The sequence below is a fragment of the Rhinolophus sinicus genome, chromosome X, assembly GCF_036562045.2.
Source record: "Rhinolophus sinicus isolate RSC01 chromosome X, ASM3656204v1, whole genome shotgun sequence".
NCBI lineage: Eukaryota > Metazoa > Chordata > Mammalia > Chiroptera > Rhinolophidae > Rhinolophus > Rhinolophus sinicus.
In genome coordinates this window covers 108,896,919-108,918,403 of record NC_133768.1, presented here as the reverse complement: position 1 = coordinate 108,918,403, position 21,485 = coordinate 108,896,919, and the positions used below count along the sequence as shown (strand labels likewise).

At 47.2% G+C, this 21,485-nt stretch overlaps 1 protein-coding gene across 6 annotated transcripts in view; it reads right to left on the bottom strand.

Annotated features, from left to right (window-relative positions):
• Nucleotides 1-21,485, bottom strand: part of MAMLD1 (mastermind like domain containing 1) — a 486,280-nt gene that overhangs the window by 27,192 nt on the left and 437,603 nt on the right. For all 6 annotated transcript variants that reach the window (XM_074324231.1, XM_074324232.1, XM_019753515.2 and 3 more), the window contains one exon: nucleotides 12,320-14,131. In XM_074324231.1, the coding sequence (XP_074180332.1) occupies nucleotides 12,320-14,131 (1,812 nt within the window). The remainder of the gene's footprint in view (nucleotides 1-12,319; nucleotides 14,132-21,485) is intronic.

The following is a 21,485-nucleotide window of genomic DNA, read 5'->3' as shown; positions in this document are numbered from 1 at the left end:
CATTCTGGTGAGTCTAGCAGAGCCTTACCCATCCAGAGGGCCTCACTCCAATACCCTGTGCTCAGTTCAGAAGTAAGCAACCGGGATTGAGGCAAAGAATTGGGCAGGGGAGGGAAGACTCGGTGGGAACAGCACAGCTGTCTTCAAATGTCTGCAGGGCTCTGAAGTCTTGTGGAGCATATTGGACTAGAATGTTGATCAACATCAAGGTTTTGTAATTTGTCTCGAAAATGGGGCATGGTGAATACTTCTAAACCCTAAACTGGATGTCACTGTAGCTCTGACAAGTCGCAAGCTGATTTCTTGCTTACAGCAGAGACTTAATGGAGTCCAGTAAGTGCCTGAGGCTACGCTATCCGAAAGTCTTTTGATCAAGGGATGGGTCCTAGGTTACAATCCTGCCTTTTGCAGTGTGGGGTAACGACTTAACGACAGAGCTCAGAAGAGTGGTCCTGCCCACCAGCTGCTGAGGGAAGAGCCAGGCAGAACAGATCCCGTATGATTCCAGATCTGTATGAGTTCAGAGGGAGTCAACATAGTCAAGACCATTGCCATTCTGCTTCTTTGATCTTTATCAATCTTGAACTATAGCAGTTAATAGAGCCATGAAGAAAGGCGGGAGACCTTTCTGGGGGGGGGAAAGAATCTCCTTATGATGTAATTATTCATTTTCCAAATGAAAAGTTAATAAAGCAAATAAAAGAGACTGCCAATACAGCTGTCAAAATGACAAAAACAAACAAATCAAACCAAAACCCCTGAAAGATCATATCCACAAAGGATGTAAAAATCTGTGCTCATGAACTAGTAAAATACACCTCTTAATGTTTTGTTTTTAAAAATTTTTAAACCAATGGTGGCAGCTTATTCAACTACAATCGCGTGTCCTTTTTAGGTTGCATTTTAAGCTTGACAGGAGAAGAACATATGCCTAACAGCCTTCAAAACATGTTCACTTAATATTGTGCTAGTTTTTTTATAAAAAAGAGAACAACTGAAAAGAAAGAACTGTGTAAGTGAATACCACTCACTGTTCTCAGGATTGACTGAAATCGATTGGTTTATGTCAGGAATATTGGTGTTGTCACAGAGTGACATGAACAAATCTTAACTGGGAAAAAAAAGCAATGGAATGAGTGTCCTGAATTTCTAAGCCAGCTTTTTTTTTTTTTTTTTTTTTTTTTGCTTTTCTTATATCATGTGCTATTGTCACTGTGGTATGTAAAATGGCAGGGTGTCTTGTTTTTTTCCTTCTAAAATGCATGACACCACCACAACAGAAAAACCAGTGCAAATTATCACTGGAGGTCTACAACTGGGTATTTGTCGGAGGTTCAAGAAATCACATGTATTCAGATACCACACTTGTAGAATGGTAGCCAAGTGTTTCCTAAGTGCTGCAGAAGGATAAGAGCACCACTGGACCAGAAAACTGTGTCACAGTCAGGGGCTGGGGGCCCTACGCGCAGATGCAGAGTCTTCCCTTCAGCCCAATGTGGAAATACGAGTTCCTCGGCCTTCCAGGTCTTGATGACTGGGAGTTTCTATCAATAATTACTCTAAAACACTCAAAAGAGTCTCAAGAACTTAATTCTGTAAAGGTTAGCAGATGCAATTCGTTTATCAGTTCATTCCTTCCTGCATTCATTCATTCAGGTGTGTCAACTTTCCAAGAGGAATTTGGGCATTGGTCAGAGGTTCTTGCTTTCCACTTTGAGAGCCAGTGTCAAGACCTTAGGAGCTGGTTCTCACTGTACTTCAGGTCCCTCACCATTTCTAGAATTCGACCCCGGAGCCTAGCACTGGCTCCTGAGGGACAATTTGCACAGAAAGCTAATCACAGACAGCAACTCTTCAACATTGTTGTGTTGGCTCTTGTATTAATCAGCAAACTATGAGTCATCCTAGTATTTCCAGACTTGCAGATGTACCAGAGAACCAATGAAGCAAGTGGGGTTTCTTATCCCATTCAGAAGCAGAAATAATGCCCCTTCCTGTGTACAGTCATTTCTTTGTTCCCCCACCCACATGTTGTCATTTCTCCAAAATGTCCAGAAAAGGACAGAAATTGCATTCAATTTACCAGGAAAGTTATTTCTAAGCACTGGCTGTGCCCAGGAACCCTATCCCGAGCGTTTAACATGCACTTCACTAAGACGTCCAGAAAACCCAGCTGGGCCACACAAATGGTGAGTGTACACGCAGTCAGTACGGCTCCTCTCTCCGACAGAAAACAGGCAGCTCAGCTTGCTGCTGCCTTTATATCATGTGTTAATGTTATTTGAAAATAAAATACTGCTTTTGATTAGGAGAGGATTAGCAACTGTTTGAAAACTTCAGTTTTTCTTTTATGGACTGTGGTAAAATTTGCCATTGTAACCATTTTAAGTGCATAGTTCTGTGGCATTATCTACAGTGTTGTGTGGCCATCACCCCTGCTCCATCTCCAGGACTTTTTCATCTTCCCAAACCAAAACTCTGTCCCCATGAAACACTAACTCTTCATTCTCCCTCCTTCCAACCCCAGGCATCTACCATTCAGCTTTCTGTTCCTATGAATTTGACTACTCTAGCGACCCCATGGAAGTGGAACTGTACAGTATTTGCCCTTTTGTATCTGGCTTATTTTACTTAAAAGGAATGTCCTGAGCATAAAGATTAAGTTCCATCCAGGTTATAGCACGTGTCAGAATTTCCTTCCTTTCCAAGGCTGCATAATATTCCGTAATATGAACATACTACATTTGGTTTGTCCATTCATCAGTTGACGGGCATTTGGGTTGTTTCCAGCTTTGGGCTATTGTGAGTAATGCTGCTTTGAACATGGGTGAACAGATATCTGTTCAAGACCCTACTTTTAATTCTCTTGGGTCTATACCTAAGAGTGGAATTGCTGGATCATAAGGCAGTCCTATGTTTAATTTTTTTGAGGAACCACCATACTGTTTTCCACAGTGGCTGCACCATTTTACATTCTCACTAACACTGAACATGGTTTTCCATTTCTTCACATCCTTGCCAACACTGGTTTATTTGTGTGTGTTTTTTGTTGTTGTTGTTGTTGTTGCTGTTTTTTTGTTAAGTAATAGCCATCATAATGGGTGTCAATTTTTTTTTTTTTGAGAAACTAGAAAGCCATATTTGAGTGCTTTGCCTGTTCCTATTTTCCAGAGCTCATTTTTGAAAATGTTGCCTAATAGAAGGAAAGGGTGATGGAATTGTTCCCACTTATTCCCACTCAGGGTGGTTGGGGCCTCCCACACCTTCCAAAGCTTTGCCACATGGAACTAAACGATCATTACTCAAAGCTGCAAATGAGGAATCTACCTTCATCAATTTGCCTACTGAGTCAGCTGCTTTGACCGATTCTCTTCATGTGCCCCCCAGACATGGGCCTGTAAAAAAAGTCTGGATCCCCACAATTACGCTCGTCATCTCTACTCAAAAATGGAGGATGGACAAACGTGGTAGCAGGTGACAGAGGGGGAAGCCTGGTAGAACCCATGTGTTCAGCCTCAAATCCAAAGCTCCCCAAAGCAAAGCACGAGTTGGAATAATGTCTGATGAAGTAGGGGTATGTATCTTTCAGGTTTCAGGGCTATATGATAATTTAGGCCAGGACTATATGATAATTTCCGGAAGTGCCCACTTCTCTTCTTCCTGTGCACCTAGCTCCAACAACAGAATCAAGGTCTGAGGGCTCTGTGTGATTCCAAGCTGCACACGTTCTAATCTAACACGAAACATGATTAACATGGGGAGAAGGACCAATGTATGGAAGAAATGGATCAACGTTGCGCCTTTATTCCACTCTCCGTCTTAGAAGCTGCTATACCATTGGGAGTAAGGCGGCAAGGCTAGCGCTGCTAGGGCCGTCCATGGGCTGTTAGCATGGCCACAGCTGTGAGCCTGGGGAAGGGGTGTGACCCTTTTGGATCCTTACGTTGAGCTTTCAATAACCTCTCTGCTTTTGATGGAGGAACTAACATGATACGCCCTCATCTAACAACAATAAAACAGAGAAAGTAGCATTTGTCACTATGGGCAAATGATCAAGATCAAATAAAAATCCAAACTTTTTCCACTTCTCAGGAAAAAGCAGAAAGTCTTTCTTCGGGGAGTATAGGTGGGGTGCTTTAACTGTAAGCAGTGTTCTACCCTCTGTTGCCCCCTTCAAGCTCAGAAGTAGCCAAGCTACACACACATGGTTGCTTTATGCAGCAGGCCCAGGTCGTGGGATGTTTTTCAACCCCCCAGGGACAGAGGAGGCTAAGAGTACAAATGGACTCAGGAGAGGTTTCCATAAATCTGTGATATGGGGCCATTAATGGATTTGAGAGAGGGACTCTGGAGGGTGCAGAAAGGAGGGGAAGGGATGCCATCGAGCCCTCGTCACACCCATCGTTTGCCTGCCTGGATGGGTCACATCTCTGACTCACAAGGCTGCTGTGCCACCATCCACTCCTGCACTCAGTGACAATAATACCTATTGTCAGGCGTTACCTAATAATACCTAACGTTCAGGCGTTAGGGCCACAGCTGAACGGAGCAAGTCCACTGTGACTGCCCATCCATCCTAGACATTTTTTTCATAGTTTTCCAACTTTTCACTCGGGGCCATAATCTGGAACAGGATTACCTCTTCATGTGCTGTTCTTCATTTTGGGTTTGTACACATTCATGCCGAGTTACAGTTTAAAGGAGCACAACATAGTGATTAATTTCTGCCCTCTTCTACTCTTTGAAAAAGGAAATGAGATCCCTTTTCTTGCTTTACAGTGACAAATAAGCAGGTTGTTTCAATGAACTCAGTATAAAATTAATCATACACTTTGCTTTTAAAATGTCTCATTTTGGGCACCCCAACTTCAGAAAAGTTCATTGTTTCCCTTCAGGTATGTTAAGACAAAGTGAAAAAAAATGAAACAAAAAGCTTGACAGGAAGCTTCTGAAAATGGTTGCCTTTTCAGCTTTCGTAAGTCAATTATTAAGCAATTACAAAACTATATTGATTGATCTGCATTATTCAGGCATCTGTATTGGGGGGATTCTTGTATCCCCATAAATTTTGATGTTGACCTCACTGAGTGATGGAGGGCGACTCCAGGGCCAAAATGTAATGCTGCCTCATTGCAACACATCATCTCAATCCTTCAACTTCTGACAGAAAAAAAGGTTGACGTTTAAAAGGCTAGCATTTGATCAGCAGCTCATTCTAAATTTCTGCTTTTTGAAAAAAGGAACATAGCACTGAAGTAGAGGATCATTAATGGCTCTCAGAAACCAAAAAGAAACTGAAAAAAAAATCTGATTCTTGGTAACATTAATATTAAGTGCTGAGCCTGCATTTCCCCAACAGCCTATGGAGTTTCGTTTCCTGACAATTCAGAGTGGTTCAAACAAAACTTGCTCAACACAGAGACACCAGTGCCTAAATTTTCAAAATGTATGTTACACTGCATCTAATTATATTTCCTCTAAAACCAGCTAAAAAAAAAAGTTTCCCCAAACTAAATAGCTCTTTGAGGCCCAATTCAGAAAGAAAGGAAAAACCAAGCTTGTATGTAAAATCATGCTTAAATACAAACTAAAGATGCTTATTCAGGAAAATATTGTCATGTCTGGTAGAGAAGATCCGAGCAGGACAGGACCCATGGGCTCTTTGAAACTTGACTCGTCTGTACCCCCATCCTTCCTTAGTGCAGCCCAGAGCTTCCCCCAGAGGCCTCTGCTCTTGCATTTCAGCAGGACTAACCACTGAAATGAAATCTGTGATGCCCCTTGCCAGAATTAGTAAAAGACAAATGCAAAGAAACTGTTCTCACAACACGAGGAGTAGTGTGGCTTTCCCCCAACCATTATCCTCAAAATGAGAGACGCATTAAGAGAAGGGACTTGCAAGGAAGGCAAGAAGGTGCATCTGATTCTGGAGCAGGAGGGGAGGGGTCAAGTATTTCCGCAAGACTGTGGTCACTTATTTTTAAATGTCCATGAACAATTCTGAGAATAGGAGAAGGCTCCCTGGCCACCATAGCTCCTGACTCTCCAGTGGAAAATGGAGCTGATGTAACTCCGACAAGAACAGGGGATTGTCTTGCTCTAACTAACCTGGTTTTAGCATTTTTGTTTTCAGTGGGAGGTCATGGTTCGAATGTAAAGACTTTAATTTGCAGTGCTAATTGAGACAGCAGTAATTAAAGGTTCTGCTCTACTGAGCAGGTGAGTCCAGGCTTGGAAATCCAAACCAAAAGGAATCTTGAGTTTTTGCAAAGGTTCTTTTTGGAGATGGGAGTGAGTAGTGAAGAGGAAGGAGAGGAGAGGCGGGAAGGCCTCCCTGGAGGTTCAGCATGGGTGCTCTGCATGCTATGGCATCCATCCAGGGCCGGGTTTGAGCAAGGCTCCAAAAAAAGTGTAGGTGAGAAACACCAACCCCCCAGTGCCAGTGACCAAGCAGAACTCATGTTTTTGGTGGCATTGGTGCAGGGCAGCTGACAAGGCTGGTCCTCACGCTCCTTCCCATTTGCTCTCTTTGCCTCTCAGCAGCAGGCCCTCTCTTCAGATCTAGAAACAGTGGTGGGCAGCCATCAGCCTGCAGCAAGAAGCAGGGTCGGGACTAGGCGGTTGCCGGCGGAATTGGGCTGCTCCTTACCCTCCTCTCTGCCTACGTAAAGTTGTCCTAGGGTCCATTTGTTACTCAGCATCCACGCAGGATGCACAGCCCCACATGGCTCCTGGCAACTCACCTGCTGTCTGGGCTCATCACCCTATGTCTGCCCCTTGGCTTCTCCTCAGCCACCTAGCAAATGTTCTCCCTGACATCCGTGGGAGGGCAATCCTCTGCCCCTACTCTCCAAGTCACCACTCCCCCCGGCACCTGAGGAGGAACTTCGGACACTGAGGCAATCTAAACCCATTCCACTGGGTTACCGGTGTTCGGAGTTTCAGGAACTTTCTTGATATAGTTAGCAGCCAACACTGATGGAGCATTATTGTGTGCCAGGCCCCATGCCAAGCACTTTTACCTCATCTCATTTAATCCTCCCAGCAACCCCATTAGATAGGTATACTGGTATCTCCATTTGACACCTGGGGAAACTGAAGCCTCAAAACGGTAAACAGCTTGCCAAATGAAAATGAGGCAGAGACGGATTTGGAACCAAGTGATTCAAAGCCTGGGCTCTCCTCTCAAGCCCGATCTTAAGTCCAGCCCCCAGGACCCATGCCCTGCCAAGGGCCAAAGCCTCGGTGTCTCTTGCTCTGTGTTGGCTTCCTTCGGCCCTGGGAGTGCTGCACGTCAGAGGGCTGTTTGCCAGGGACAAGAAGGAGCCATGGGTGAGAGTAGCAAGAGGGCTTCCCCAAGGAGTCTCCTCAAACGCCCATCACAGACAGGTCCAACCCCTCAAGGAGGGAAGATGTCAAGTTGTCTCGATTCACCCACCATCTCCACAACTGCTGGGTGTTCACGGCTGCCTATGCTAAGGATATGGGGGTGCTTATGTTAAAGGTAGAAAGTACAGCAAACTCAGGAGGGGCCAAGTCCAGCCTTCCCTAAGGCAGGCTTGTTTCCCGTCTCCTGCCCCTCTCAAAATCTGTCCAAACAGTATCATGTGCCTCTTTGGTTTGTTTCTCTGCAGCTGCCCCTTTCCCTCTGTGCCTCAGCCTGCCTCAAGGATCAGATTTCAGGCTTTTTTGTTCTTATTCCAACTGGCCACCCTCTCCATCCCTCCTCCCCATAAGACTGCACTGCCAGCTCTGCAAACATGTGCCCCGAGGGCACTCTGGCTGCTGCTTGCTATCCCCACTCTCCCACCTCCTCAATGGACCTGTTTCTGTCTTTGAGTTCCATTCTCCAGTGGTTGATGGTAAAACTGAAATCCCAACCCCAATGTTTTGATTTTTCCAGTACTTTAAGGTATCTCCAAGTCTTCAGGGTGAAGGGGCATTAAGTTATGGAAACACAATTCATTTTACCTCACTTTCATTAAGAACAGAGAGATGTCACCCAGCCTTAGGAGCAGCATGGGGGATCCAGTAAGGAAATTTGGGGTCACTAAAATCCAACACACCGGGACTGGGGGTCACAACTCCCTTAGTAGTGCCAGGTCCACATCCCTTATCTGTAATTTCAAGTCTAAAAAGCTCTGAAAGCTTATTTTATTTTTGTAAATTTGATGCCAAAATTTATTTGGGGATGCAATTTGACCTGGACTTAGTTAAAGATTCATATTTCTTTGCAAAAATAATACAAGGCTGCCCAGATACCACTGGAGGAGGGCTGTGTGATATTTGGTATATGCACCATGTTACCTTTCTATAGTCCCAGATGCCCTGAATTTGGAAATGCATCTGAGCCCAGGGGGCTCAGACCCAAGACTGGGAGCCTGCAGCAGCCCTGACTGAGCATGTGGTGTGTGCCAGGCAGGGGTCAAAGCAATTTCAACGAGAGTCTCCTTTGTCTTCCAATAACCTAAGACAAGGGGATAATTCTTTTCTCCATGTGTAACTGAGGCTAGAGGCAGTAAGTGACATTGCTTCCGGCATATGGCCCAGTCAGTGTTGGTGCCTGGACTTGAACTGCTGTCCTGACGTCAGATGGCATTTGTCTTTTACCTTCAGTTCAAGGAAAGGATCCACTGAAACTGGATCAGTCACTTAACTGGTAAAGTAAAATCCCCCAAGATGAGAAATACTAGTCTGCAAATAAGAATGGGCTCCTACAGACAGCTAGATTTGGCACTTCTGCTTGCTAATGAGTTGGTGTCTCATCTTACATTTAGAAACTACACCTTGAAATAACTAGATCTGGGGGCGGCTGGTTAGCTCAGTTGGTCAGAGTGTGGTGCTCTTAACAACAAGGTTGCTGGTTCGATCTCCACATGAGTCACTGTGAGCTGTGCCCTCCACAACTAGATTGAAACAACTACTTAAGTTGGAGCTGATGAGTCTGGGAAAAACATAAATAAATAAATAAATAAAAGTTTTAAAAAAATGTTAATCTGGATCAAAATGAATGCCTAGTCCTTCCGCGATGACCACCATCATCCACAGAAACACAATGAGCTAGTCAATGCCATGTAGTCAGTAAGGAGTGTCAGTTGAGGCTGTTTGGCCATCGTACAATGTGACAAGTTCACCTGGCTGGAAGCAAGAAGCATGTCCTGCCCCCAGCACTGGGGCTGTTGCCTGTCCTTCCATGCGTGACCTAGCTCTTGCCTCAAACACTCAACTCTTCTTTCTTCTTTTCTCACCCCTGGAAAACTGATCAGGGATGAGTTCTTAGGCCTTGAAGTGAGTAGGGAAAGGCTACGAGAAGGAACGTCAGAGCTGTTGATGAGCCCAGCACGGAGGTCTGCTCAGTGTGTTTTGGCTAGAAGAATGCCATGGACAGAACAGGGTGCTGGGGAGAAGGGTGGAGTGAGAGTGTCAGAGAGCTCCAGAAAGAACGAAGGCACAATCACAGCCAGCCAGGTAAAGATGGCTCTTTTTCCTTTCCCACCAAGCCTGGAGTTGTCTAAGTGGTGCAGGGCATAGAACAGGAAGGGCCACAAGGCTAGTAGGCCCCACAGCTCCTGTCAAATCTCCTGGCGGGCATGGGGTCTAAAGAGAGAGCACTGTGCATATTCTGTCTTGACAAAGCACTGGTTTTGAGAGCCACATCTTATCCCCCAGAGAACACATCAGGAGGCTCAGGGCCAGGAGTTAAGAGTGATAGTGACAGCAAAACTTCGTTGGCAGGTACTTTGTTCCAGGCCCTGTTCAAAGTGCTTTAGATGTATTACCGCATTTTCTCCTCAATCTACCATCATGCCCATTTGGTAGAAGAGGCAATAATGAGGAGGTTAACACAGGAACAGAAGGCTCTGGAGGCAGTGCTCCGTGCATAGGCTTACAAGTGTGGGCTCTGTAGCTAGGCTTCCCGCTCTGTCCCTGACTTGCTGTGTGCCTGTGGGCAACTCCAGTGACTTCTCTGTGTCTCAATCTTCTCAGCTTTAAAGAGAATGCTAACAGCCTCTACCTCTGTGGATTGAAATGAGAAAAGGCAGGTGAAGTACTGGGTTGAATGTCTGGCCTGTGGCTACCAGCCAGCGCTGGCTGGGAAGGCAGCTCTTGGCAGCAGTAGCATTCCATTTGGGGAGTCCAGCCTCGCACCTCTGCTGGTGGAGGCAGCCTGAGCCCTTCGTAGCTGCTTGGTCTTTCTCCTGAACACTTTCTCCAACCCCACTTAGCTAATTGGTTAGGTTTGCTTTTGACAACCCCAATCATTAAGAATTCTCCCTGTGAGGCAGCTGATCCAGGGCTGAGGCAATATACTCAGGCTACAAATATACCCCATTGAAGACATAAAAAACCCAAAAGGCTCATAATATTAGATGGTGACATGACTCCAGTGCTGATGCTGGTGCCACACGAATCCATGAAAACCGATGGCAATGGGCCTATAACAAAACCAAACCAAAGCGCTCCTGAACTGTGGATAAGGGCCTGTCACTCATCCTAGCCACCCCCATGGGAGCTCTGCTTGCTGTATGCATCCATGAAAGGACCAGTTCCCTGGGGGTGGATCATTCTGCTTGATTACGCTTCATGAGACCCGGATGAACAGGGCACGGTCTCTATCCTCTGGGTCCTGCCATGACCATGCTCACCCAGGGTCCTCAAAAAAGAGGGCAGGCCAACAGGTGCTTCCCTTGGGCCAGGTCCCCAGCCAAGCACTTTATGGCCATCTCCTCCTTGGCTTCTTTACAGAAGAGGGAAGCAGATTGGGAGGCAGAAGTAGTAAGGACAGTCAGGGAAAAGCTTCTTAGAGGAGAGGGAGCCTGAGGAGCTATAAGAGTGGGATAGGAAAGAAAAGGTGTCAAGGGAAGGCCAGGCACATGGAACGGCAGGAGTAAAGGCTGGGAATGCAGAGTAGGCCAGGACCTGCAAGCACTTCCGGGTTATAGAAATGAAGTGCCACGCAGGGCCCAATGGAATCTGAGTCTAAGGAAGTAGACGGAGCCAGGTTATGTATGGACCTCTGGAAACTTCTGAGCAAGTATGACCCATGATCAGCTCTCTGTTATAGCAAAGTAATGCTTTATTGGGAGACACTAGACTAAGAGTCAACTATACGAGTTCAGACAAAGAATCAAGACGGCCTGAATGTGGGCAGGGATGAGAGCAATGGAAAAGAGGGACCAAGATAGACAGTATTCTGGCCGACATCAGTGATTCCTGCCTCTTGGTATTCACACCTTCAAGTAATCCCTTCCTGGTATTCACACCTTCGCGCTTGCATCTAATGAACAGAATACAGAAAAAGTAATGGGATGTCACTTTCAAGACTCGGTTATAAATACTGTGACTTCTGACTTGCTGGCAGTCCCCCTGCCTCTCTTGCTGGCATATTTCTCTCTTGTTCATGCCGATAAAGCCAACTACCATATTGTAACATGCTCTATGAAGAGGCCCCCATGGCAACAATCTGCAAGGAACTGCTCCCTGCCAACAGCCATGGGAGTAAGCTTGGAAGCAGATCCTGCTCAGCAGAGCCTTGAAATGACTGCAGCCTTACGAGAGACTTGGGCCCAGAAGACCCAGCTAAGCCATGCCAGGATTCCCACCTACAGAAACCATGAGGATACGAGCAGGGATCAGAACAATGAAACTTGAGAACTGTGATTGACACCACCCAGCCAGAATCAGCTGAATTTAGTGACCGATAAGACCATAAAAAGTGAGGGAGAGAGAGAAGTCACAGTGATCTGGAAAAGAGCACAGGCTCTGGAGTGACACGGCCTGGCTCCAAGTTCCTGCTCTGGCCCTTGCTAACTGTGTGACCCTGGGCAAGTCATTTTAGCTCTCTGAGCCTCTGTTTCTTCGTGTGTAAAATGGAGTAACTGCCTCACACGCATCTGTCCTTTCCCTTTAGGACCTGCTTCAGCATGCAGCGAGCTGTGCCAGCAAAGATAAAATTTAAGTGCTTTAGTGCAATTCCCTTCTTGCATCCTATGAAGCCTCACTGGTCCTGTGTGAGGGGACGTGCTCCACGGCCGAGTGCAGGGGAAGGTAGTTCTGTGTGACTGTGACTCGTCTCCCCTGATTCCTTCCCCTGGCAGCAACTGTGAGTGCAGTTTTCCTCCTGCATAGGAACTGAAACCATAACCTTGGCCTGTGCTTTAACCACACAGAATGAGCTGGCTGATAGACTTTTCCAGAGTGAAGCCCCGTCTCAGAGAGGACTAGTCTGGATTTGCCTCCAAAGCCAGGTATCAACAGCACGAGACACAGTTCTTATTTCCAAAAGCAAGGAACCCAATCAGATATAAGACTGTCTTACCTGTCTGGGCAGAGGTGGCATGGACTCTGAGGCGACTCTTCGCTGAAAGCGCTGGGGCTGCTGCATCATCTGGTGCAGAAGGAACGAAGAACGGTCAGGCTGCTGCTGCTGCAGCTGCAAGGTAGCCGTGGCAGTGGAGGACGCAGTGGCAGAAGAAGCCTGCTTCGGCATCGGCTGCTGCAGGTAGTAGAGCAGGGAAGGCTGCCTAGAGGTGGCAGGCATAGAGGGCATCTTCTGGGGGCCCGGCTCAGAAACGAAATGGGATAAGGGCTTTGTGTTGCTGAAAGTAAATGGCTCTGGGGCTCCTGGGCTGGGGCTGGCCAGCCCCTGCTGCATGATAATGTTCATGGTCTTGGGTGAGTTGGTGGCCCTGGGTTTAAAGATGACATTTGTTTGCTGCTGCTGCTGCTGCTGTTGCTGTTGCTGCTGTTGCTGCTGCTGCTGTTGCTGGTGGTGCTGCTGCTGCTGCTGCTGCTGTTGCTGCTGCTGCTGCTGCTGCTGCTGCTGCTGCTGCTGCTGCTGCTGCTGGCCTAGCGCATTACTGCTGGGTGTGAGGCTGCAGATCAGGGAGCACTGGGGGGTGAAAGACTGCTGCGGCAAGCCTGGGCTGGAGAGCTTCTCTGGGCGGTAGGGTGGGGAGGGCCCCAGGCTGCTGGTGGGCAGAGCAGACATCAGGTGGCCTTGAGGGCTTTTGATGGTGGAGGACACCAGGTTGGCAAGAATGGAGCTCTGTGGGCTGAACTGCGGCTGATGATTGAGAGATGGGCTGGGGAGCTTCTCGGGAGCATAGGACATGGTGGGCCCAAGGCCAGCACTGCTGCTGGACGCCATGCTTGAGAGTAAGGCATTGGGAGAGCCTTGGAGAGCGGTCCCCTGCAGGTTGCTGGACGACATGCAGGACACCATGAGACTCTGCGGGCTGAACGGCGGCGGCGGGTGTGGCGATGGCACTGGGCAGTAAGGTGGGGAGAGGCCTGGAGGAGGCAGGGCTGACCAACTGGGGGGGGGACCTGGCTGCTTCGTAACACATCCCTGCTTGCTGGCCGCCAACACCTTCAGCTGGTGGGCATGATGCCACTGAGGCCCCGGAAGTGGGGGCAAAGCCACGGGGTGCATTACCTGGACCTGGCTCTTGGACTGTGTCGTTGCAGAACTATGTGAGACCATCTGCTTACTGGTGGAGGGAATCGAATAGCTGATCCCTGCAGAGGAGGGCGGGATTTGAAGTGACATGCCAGTGACCTGGCTGCAACCAGAAGCAAACTCCTTGCTGGAACCAATGCTCTCCAAGTGTGGCATCTGAGCCGCAGGCTTGCGATTTGTGCCCAGGGTTGCCTGGGGGTGATCTAAGACCAGTGGTTCGACTGGCTTGCTCCCCAGTATCTTCTCAAGGTCTAGCTCATTCTGAGAAGGGTCTTGAATTTTTGTTAGCTCCTCCAGCAGATCTTGAAGTTCCTGGTCCACAGCCGGTGTGCTGTTGGTTTTGTCATAATAAGGAGCCACGGACCCTTTCAGTCCCATTTCTGCAGTCGGTGGTACAACAAATGGTGAGCCCATTACGTTGTTGTTCATGGGATTATTTTCAAGCAGTAACGAATGGCCCGCTACACCCATAGCTGTAGGGCTAGGGTTCATTGTCAATGGAGGAACCTGTAGCTCTGCACAGGGCATATTGGGGTGGGCACCTGGCCCCACAGAAAGGGTGACATCTTCAAGGCAAGGTCTCTTGATTTTATTAGGGTAACCCCCATCAGCCATGTCTGGAAACTGGAAGTTGTCTCCTTCCTGTTTCCTCTTAATGGCTCCCTGTGACTGAAAGAGAGAAAGAGACAGAGAGAGACATTTTTCAAATAAATGCTTGGCACATTAAAACTAATGAACAGGAAACTTGCAAGATAAAACAGATATCTCAGTTTCAGGAGTTATAATTGTCAAAACTGTACCACACAGCCTATCTTTGGAACCACAATGCTTGTTTCCTTGTTGTCATGCTTCATGTAAACTGTCTTGTTACATTTCAAATAAGGCTTCATGCCAGGCGTGTCCAAACTTTTTTCAACGTTTTTCACCAAGGGCCATATGTGGTAAAATACACAAACAGCCGGGCCACTCACTCCAGGTGAAGTACGTATTGCCTCACCTGGTTTATTTAAGTAAACTAAATATATTTTTGGAATTTGCTGTGGGCCAATTAACAATGGATCGTGGGCTGCAGTTGGCCCGCGGGCCGCAATTTGGACACCCCTGCTTTATGCTCTCTGTCTACTAAATATGACAGAAAGTCACTCAGGATATTCTTTGCCCACTTAAAGGAGAGTTCAATAAAATTATGCAGAAGTCACCAAATCAACTGTGGTGCCAAAGAAAGGCATTTGAGAGCAAAGGTATTTTCAATTCCTACCTATCTACAGATACTTCGATATTTAAAAAGGAAAAGTGTTAACATAGACATTGAACTTTTAGGTTGCCTCCCTGTCTTGGATAAATGCATTAGGCTGCAGTGATAAAATGGAACATAACAGAGCCTTTAGAGGAATGAAGGAGATTTGGGTGTGTTCTTTTGGGCAGCTGTCTAAAATACACTGTTTAGAGGAAACACAAGTTGCAGAACAGTCATTGCGGCATGATTCCATTTATTTTTACACACACACTGCTATGAGCATACAAAAATAACTTGGGAAAACAAGTTATATGCAACCGTTTGGAGAAGTGACCTCTTGAGGAGGACCGTCAATTCCCTTTCTATTCTCTACATTTTTGTATTGCTTGTTTGTTTTAATGGGAATGACTTATGCAAAAAATATATATAGAGAGAGCTACCTAAATAAGAGATTCCTCTCTACAGATACATCCTCAGGTCGGGGAGATATGAAACAACAGGAAAAGGCCCCAGTCTGTGATCTGCACCTTGAGGGAACTGCCCACCATTTATAAATGCATACCTTTGGGTGCAAAGCAGTTAGTAATGCAGTATTTCCTACTCTTTCAAGCTTCAATCACCTGTGGCTGCCATGTTAGTAACTATGACCTGGAAGTAAAGGGGCGGAGTGGAGTGGAGTAGAGGAAAATGTGTGGGTAAAGAGGGGCTTGGAAATTCCCTAAATGCCAATAGTCTAACAGATACTGGGGATGACAGAAAATGCATACAAGTGGACACTTTGGTCAGCATTGCTCAAGCAGCAGTTCACCGTAATCAGAAGTATCTGGACGCTGATGGTAACCACTTTGAGCACCTCTTGTAATTTCCGAAGTCACACGTGACTCGTATTCATCTTTTGTTATCGGTATATATTGAGCATTACAATTTTAATACAGTTTTCCTTTCTTACAATATGTATACATTTTTTGGCACCATCTGTATATTTCTCCTGAAGCAGTTTTTCATGTAAGAACCCCCTATTTCAGCTTTGGAAGTCTTACTAGGACATCCTGTGATGGTCCTCTGATGTCCCCTCATGTTTGGCCCTCTGGCGGGGGGGGGGGGGGGGGGGGTTACCACATGCGTAGGGAACACCTGCTAGAACAATAGGGGTCATGACTCTCATGGCAGGTGGAATGTCAAAAAAGATCCCCCAGGGCTACACCTCTCAGGCCTTGCTGCACAACAGAATCACTTAGAAACACCCAGATTCCCAGGCTATCGCAACACAAATGAATTGCTTCGATCTCATCTGGAGTGGGGCCCAGGCATCCGAGCTTTTTGAAAGCTCTCTGGCTGATTCGAAGTGGATAGCCAGATTGAGAACCACCGGCCCAGAGTATGGATGGTGGCAGTGCGGCATAGGGCCCAGGTCCTGAGGCAGACACAACTCGGTCTTGGCCTTGCCACTGAACCTCTCTGAGTCCCAGCTTCTTTGTCGGCAAAAAGTGTATAATTTTGGTTCTCTTGTGATGCTGCTGTGACTCTTAAAGTGGAATGGGGCAGATTCTGTGGCACATAGTAGGTCCTCACAACTGGTAGCTGACATTACAAAGGGCAGATATGGAAGGGTCTTGGATGTCCAACCCTGTCCTATTAAACACAGGGACCCTTAGACCTAGGAAGGGGACAGGGCTTGCCCAGAGGTGCTCAGCTGGAGGGCAGATGCAGGGCCCCTCCTTGACCACTCAGCTGCCTCCCGACCCACTGCCTTAATCCACCACAGTGGCAGGACACCAACTGCCTCGTCCCCATAGAAGGGGCTCCACCACTTTGAGTGAGGGCAGTTGCCTACTTCTTCGCCTTTTCTTTTGAAATGATCAGGCCACATGTTTTCCTGGCCATTCATTCAATCAATTACGGGGCAGCCCACAAACAAGCCACTGGGTCCCAAACTGAAATTTAGTCTCTTCCACATTGTCCCAGAGAGTTCAAAGAATCCAATATATTGAAAATAGAGGGCTGGCCCGGTGGCTCAGGCAGTTGGAGCTCCGTGCTCCTAACGCCAAAGGCTGCTGGTTCGATTCCTACATGGGCCAGTGGGCTCTCAACCACAAGGTTGCCGGTTCGACTCCTCGAGTCCCGCAAGGGATGATGGGCTGCGCCCCCTGAAATTAAGATTGAACACGGCACCTAGAGCTTAGCTGCCGCTGAGCTCCCAGATGGCTCAGTTGGTTGGAGCGTGGGCTGTCAACCACAAGGCTGCCTGTTCAACTCCCGCAGGGGATGGTGGGCTGCGTGCCCCCTGCAACTAACAATGGCAACTAGACCTGGAGCTGAGCTGCGCCCTCCACAACTAAGATTGAAAGGACAGCAACCTGACTTGGAAAAAGTCCTGGAAGTACACACTGTTCCCCAATAAAGTCCTGTTCCCCTTCCCCAATAAAATTTTTAAGGAAAAAAAATAGAAATGTGTGAAATGGATCAATAAGGAATGAATGAGTGTAGATTTTATGTAGGATCCCCTGCAGGGAGTGTATGTAGAACCAGGCAGGGGAAGGATGGGATTGGAGGATGGGAAGGAAGGGAGGCCAGGGGCTGTGAGTTGCAGCGGCCTGCAATCCCTGGCAGATTCTGTAGCCCACGGGAGTTTTCATTTTAATTGTTGCTCTGCCATTAACCTGTTGGGACTAAGGTGGCAGGAGGTAAGGGAAGCAGGGCATGACCCCTGTACGCTAAAGGTAATATTAGGAACCACTGGCAAAAGACAGGGGTCTCCAGCTCTCTGAAATGAGAGAGTGTATGTACACAACTTTTCAGGCAAAATCAAGTGCAACGAAGCCAATGTCCCCTACTCAATTCCAATTCTGGAACCCAACCAGCTCCTCAGTGACAAAGTAGAACCACAGGATGTCCGTGTGGGGTGTTCAGGGCAGTCCTACTGCTGCTGGATCCCATTTGCTGAAGTGGGTACCACTCTGGCTGTGGCAAGTCTGCAGCTGGACTGCCGCTGATGGTCACCTCACTGAATGTTTTGGGAGCACGCCTAATCAGGGGACAGGCTGGTCTTGCTGTCCCGGGGATCCAAGGGGGTGCAGGCTGAGGCTACGGTTGTAGCAGAGGGGCAAACGGGAGCCTCTTCTGATATTCCTCTTTTCAATGGACTTAAAGGAGACTCCACTTTGTTCGAGGCCGTGCAGCTCTGCAGTTCGGAGTGGATGGTGAGAGCTTTCAACAGTTAGCTTGCAGTACCCTGGCTGACGGGCCGGAACCCCAGCCAAGCCTAAACAAGACTGGGGAAGGTGGCTGTGTTTACACAGAACTGCCCAGCCTTGCTCTAAATGCATCTGCTTTCACCAGGCACTGGTGAGGCCTGGAGATCTATTATCCAGTTAATTTTGCCCGTAGACACAGGCTCGCCTCAGTGCCCCTTCTTGTGCAGTCCCATGATTTGTTACTCATCTCAACGGTGAGAAGCCAGCTGGGCTTTCCCCCATGCCCAGTGCACACTGACACCTTCGCCGGGTCACCTAGCCCAGTAGGTACTGGATTGAGTTCTGCCTGCCTGGGCTGGGTGTAGAATGACTCCCATGGCCAATCTTTTTAGATCAAATGCAGCAGATAGCTTGCTACTCCGGAAAGACCTCCCTTCTCAGTTTGGCATTGGGGGCAGCAGGTCCCCAACCAAGTTTCCAGACCCTTCTAAACAAAACTTCCAGCTTCACGCATGTGCCGGTTTCTAATCGCTGTGGACTCTGTGACAGCAAGCTACTGGTCCCAGCTACCAGCCAGCCCCTACTTCCTTCAGGCCACGATCCTGCACACTCATGGTGAGATGTTTTGGGTTTTTTTCAGTTTTACAATAAGTGAATCAGTAGACGCTGGCAAGATTTCTAGAGAGCACGTCTCAACCTCCTCTTTTTATACAAAACCGAATGGGATATAATTTGCTTGTGGTCCCAAGCTAGTTAGGGTATATTGACAACACTAGAGCCCAGATGTACCAACTGCCAGCCTGAGTCCTCACAGGTCGTGCCTTATAGGGGTGTATAGGGGGCACGGGGGGGGGCAGTGCCTTGGCATCTTTATCTCAATTCACAAACGCCTAAAGGCTCCCATTTCATAATCAGGCAGACAAAGCCACCAATGTGATCCCCACAACCTGACAAATATTCATTAAAATGCATTTAAAAGCATGTGATGGCTTCTCAACCCCTAAATAATGAGAAAACAAAGGTAACCCTTCTGATAGGGATCTAGTTCAGCTCTGAAGTCACTATTATTTCTGGTTGTCTCTGAACAGTAACATATGGCAATTCTTCCCTTTTCTACACTTTAAGTCCAGAATGGCAAAAAGGGCAAAACAATTTTGGAAAAAGTCTATAAGAGTACAGTCCAGACTCACACAATGGACATAAGGAGAATAAAGAAATATATATATATATATATATATTACTCTTCCCAAACACTTAAACACTTAATTTTGGACACTCTAGCTGGAGGTTTAACATGGACACCAATGAAAGGCCAGCGAAAATATGCACAGTTCTTACTAGATAAGAATGTAGGAGACTAAAGGTATCCAGGAGAAATCAGATCATGGAGACTCATTTTCCCTCCAGAGGGCCCTAGGCAAAATTGTCAAAAAGGGGGAAATCACCTATGGCTTATTAGTCTCGCCTTTCTCCCTCACTAATGCCTTCTCTAGTTGAGCTCAGGCCAGTCTACTTCCTGGTTCTTAGTCTCTTTCTCACAAGTACATCTGTACTCCATCAACAACTCTCTTCCATACTGTTTCACGTTCCCCTTATGAGTTTCCAAGACACTGATGTTGGCCAACTAGATTAGATTTCAAGCCCTCTGAGACAAGGGTGGTCCCCAGACTTGCTCAAAAGAAATAAAGACATCATGGCACACGGTAGAGGTAGCCCCAGAAGAGATAAGACAATGATTCATCAGGATTGGGTTTGCAGGAAGAGAGAAAGGATAGGAAGAAGGGGGTGTGGGGGGAGAGAGAGAGAAAGAATATGCCTGCATATATATATATATATATATATATATATATATATATATATATATATATATATATATATATATATATGAGATCAGATGCGTATCCGTGTGCATAGCAGGAATGCCTATATTTGGGCATATGTGTTATTTGCATGTTTATTTTTCAGAAGACTGTCCCCACAAACTGAAACTGACCTTTCTATAGAATAAACAGGATTTTCAGTGTTTCTAGAATTGAAAGACATGAGTCTCTGGAGAATCCAGGGTAGCTGGGAATGGCAGGAAATCCTGAATGCTGATTGGCTTTGAGAAGAGTCACTTTGTCTCAGGAACAAATCTCTGCTAACAGGTGGTTTGGAGCAAGAATCTCAAACGACAAATAGGGGATTTCTTGGTGTCTCTGGCTTGCTTTGAGCCAGCAGACTGCATGCTCAGCACCCAATGCAGGCAGAGGGTGCACTGGAGCAGACACCAGAAAACTTGCATTTAAGTCCTAGCTCCTCCATTTGCTGTGTGACCATGGGCAAGTCACTCCCTCTCTCTGAGCCTCAATTTATCCTTCGGTAAAATGGGCGTCAGCCTGTCCCATGTGCTTCACATCATCAATGAAAGCAGTCATTGTTACTGATGACTTTCTCTAGGCTCTGGGTCCCCAAGCTGCCCTATTTCCCTCTATGTGGGCTTTGGCTTGCTCTTTGACAACTAAGGACACATCCATTAGGATGGGGCATCAGGCTGGGGGTGGTGGGAGGTGAATGGCCTAGTCCTGATGGCACTGACCTGACAGCCAGCAGTGTTGCCTTTAAAATTCCACCTCCTGCTGCCCACCACCACCCACCACTCTCAGTTCCCCCACACTGTCTACAGCACTCAGCCACCCCAATGACTTGATGCTTCAACCAGCTTCAAGCAGAGCTATCTGAGTGGTAGCCCCAACAAACGCAGAAATGAGCTGCCCTGGGTGGGGGGTTTTCTAGAACTGTGTTCTCCCTTTCTGTAATGTAGACACACCATTAGAAGAATTGGCAACTCTAAGAATGGTCCCAAACCTATAGATGCACATGGATTTAACGAGCTCATGATTCATCCTGTATCACCCCCTGAGAAGACTTGAAGATTTCTGTCATTGAACAAGCCTTTCTTGAGCACTAAGCTTATACTCCTGGGCTGTCAGAATGCCATGCCTTTAGAGGTTGGTCTCTCCCACTCTTGTTAGGGCTGGTGAGGCCCAGAGCCAAGAAGAGATGTCTCCATGTATCAGCATCTCTGATACCCTGGCTGACCTCTTTTCACAGGAAGAAACCCTGAGCCAGTCACCTCCAAACATATTCGCATGGTGTGGGAAGATGATTGCTTGGGGGAAAAGAGAAAGATGGAGTTTGTTTCAAATGGCTGAAGGGATTTGGTAAGGCTGGCCTATAGATGAAGCAGGTTCTGCCTGGGGGCTGGAATAGAAGCTGAAGGTCAAAGGCAAGGGCACTCTCCCAGTCCAGAGGACTCCGTCTGTGCAGGGCACAAGTTAACAAGCGACATGTGTTTCACCTGAATTGATGAGTCCAAAATCAGGCAGAGAAGGAGAAAGTGGAGGCAGAGCTGAGGTTTAATGCCACAGACCCGAGGTTGGAGGTCGCCAGAGCCACTGAGCAGACCTGGATTTCTACATGTGAAGACGGCAGAAGGGCTAGTTTGACCAGTGTAGGAATCACGCACCATATGGGGTAGCCACAGCTTTCCATCCAGAAAATCTTTAAGACTTCTTCTTGTGACTAGGTGAACACAACAGCAATATCTCTC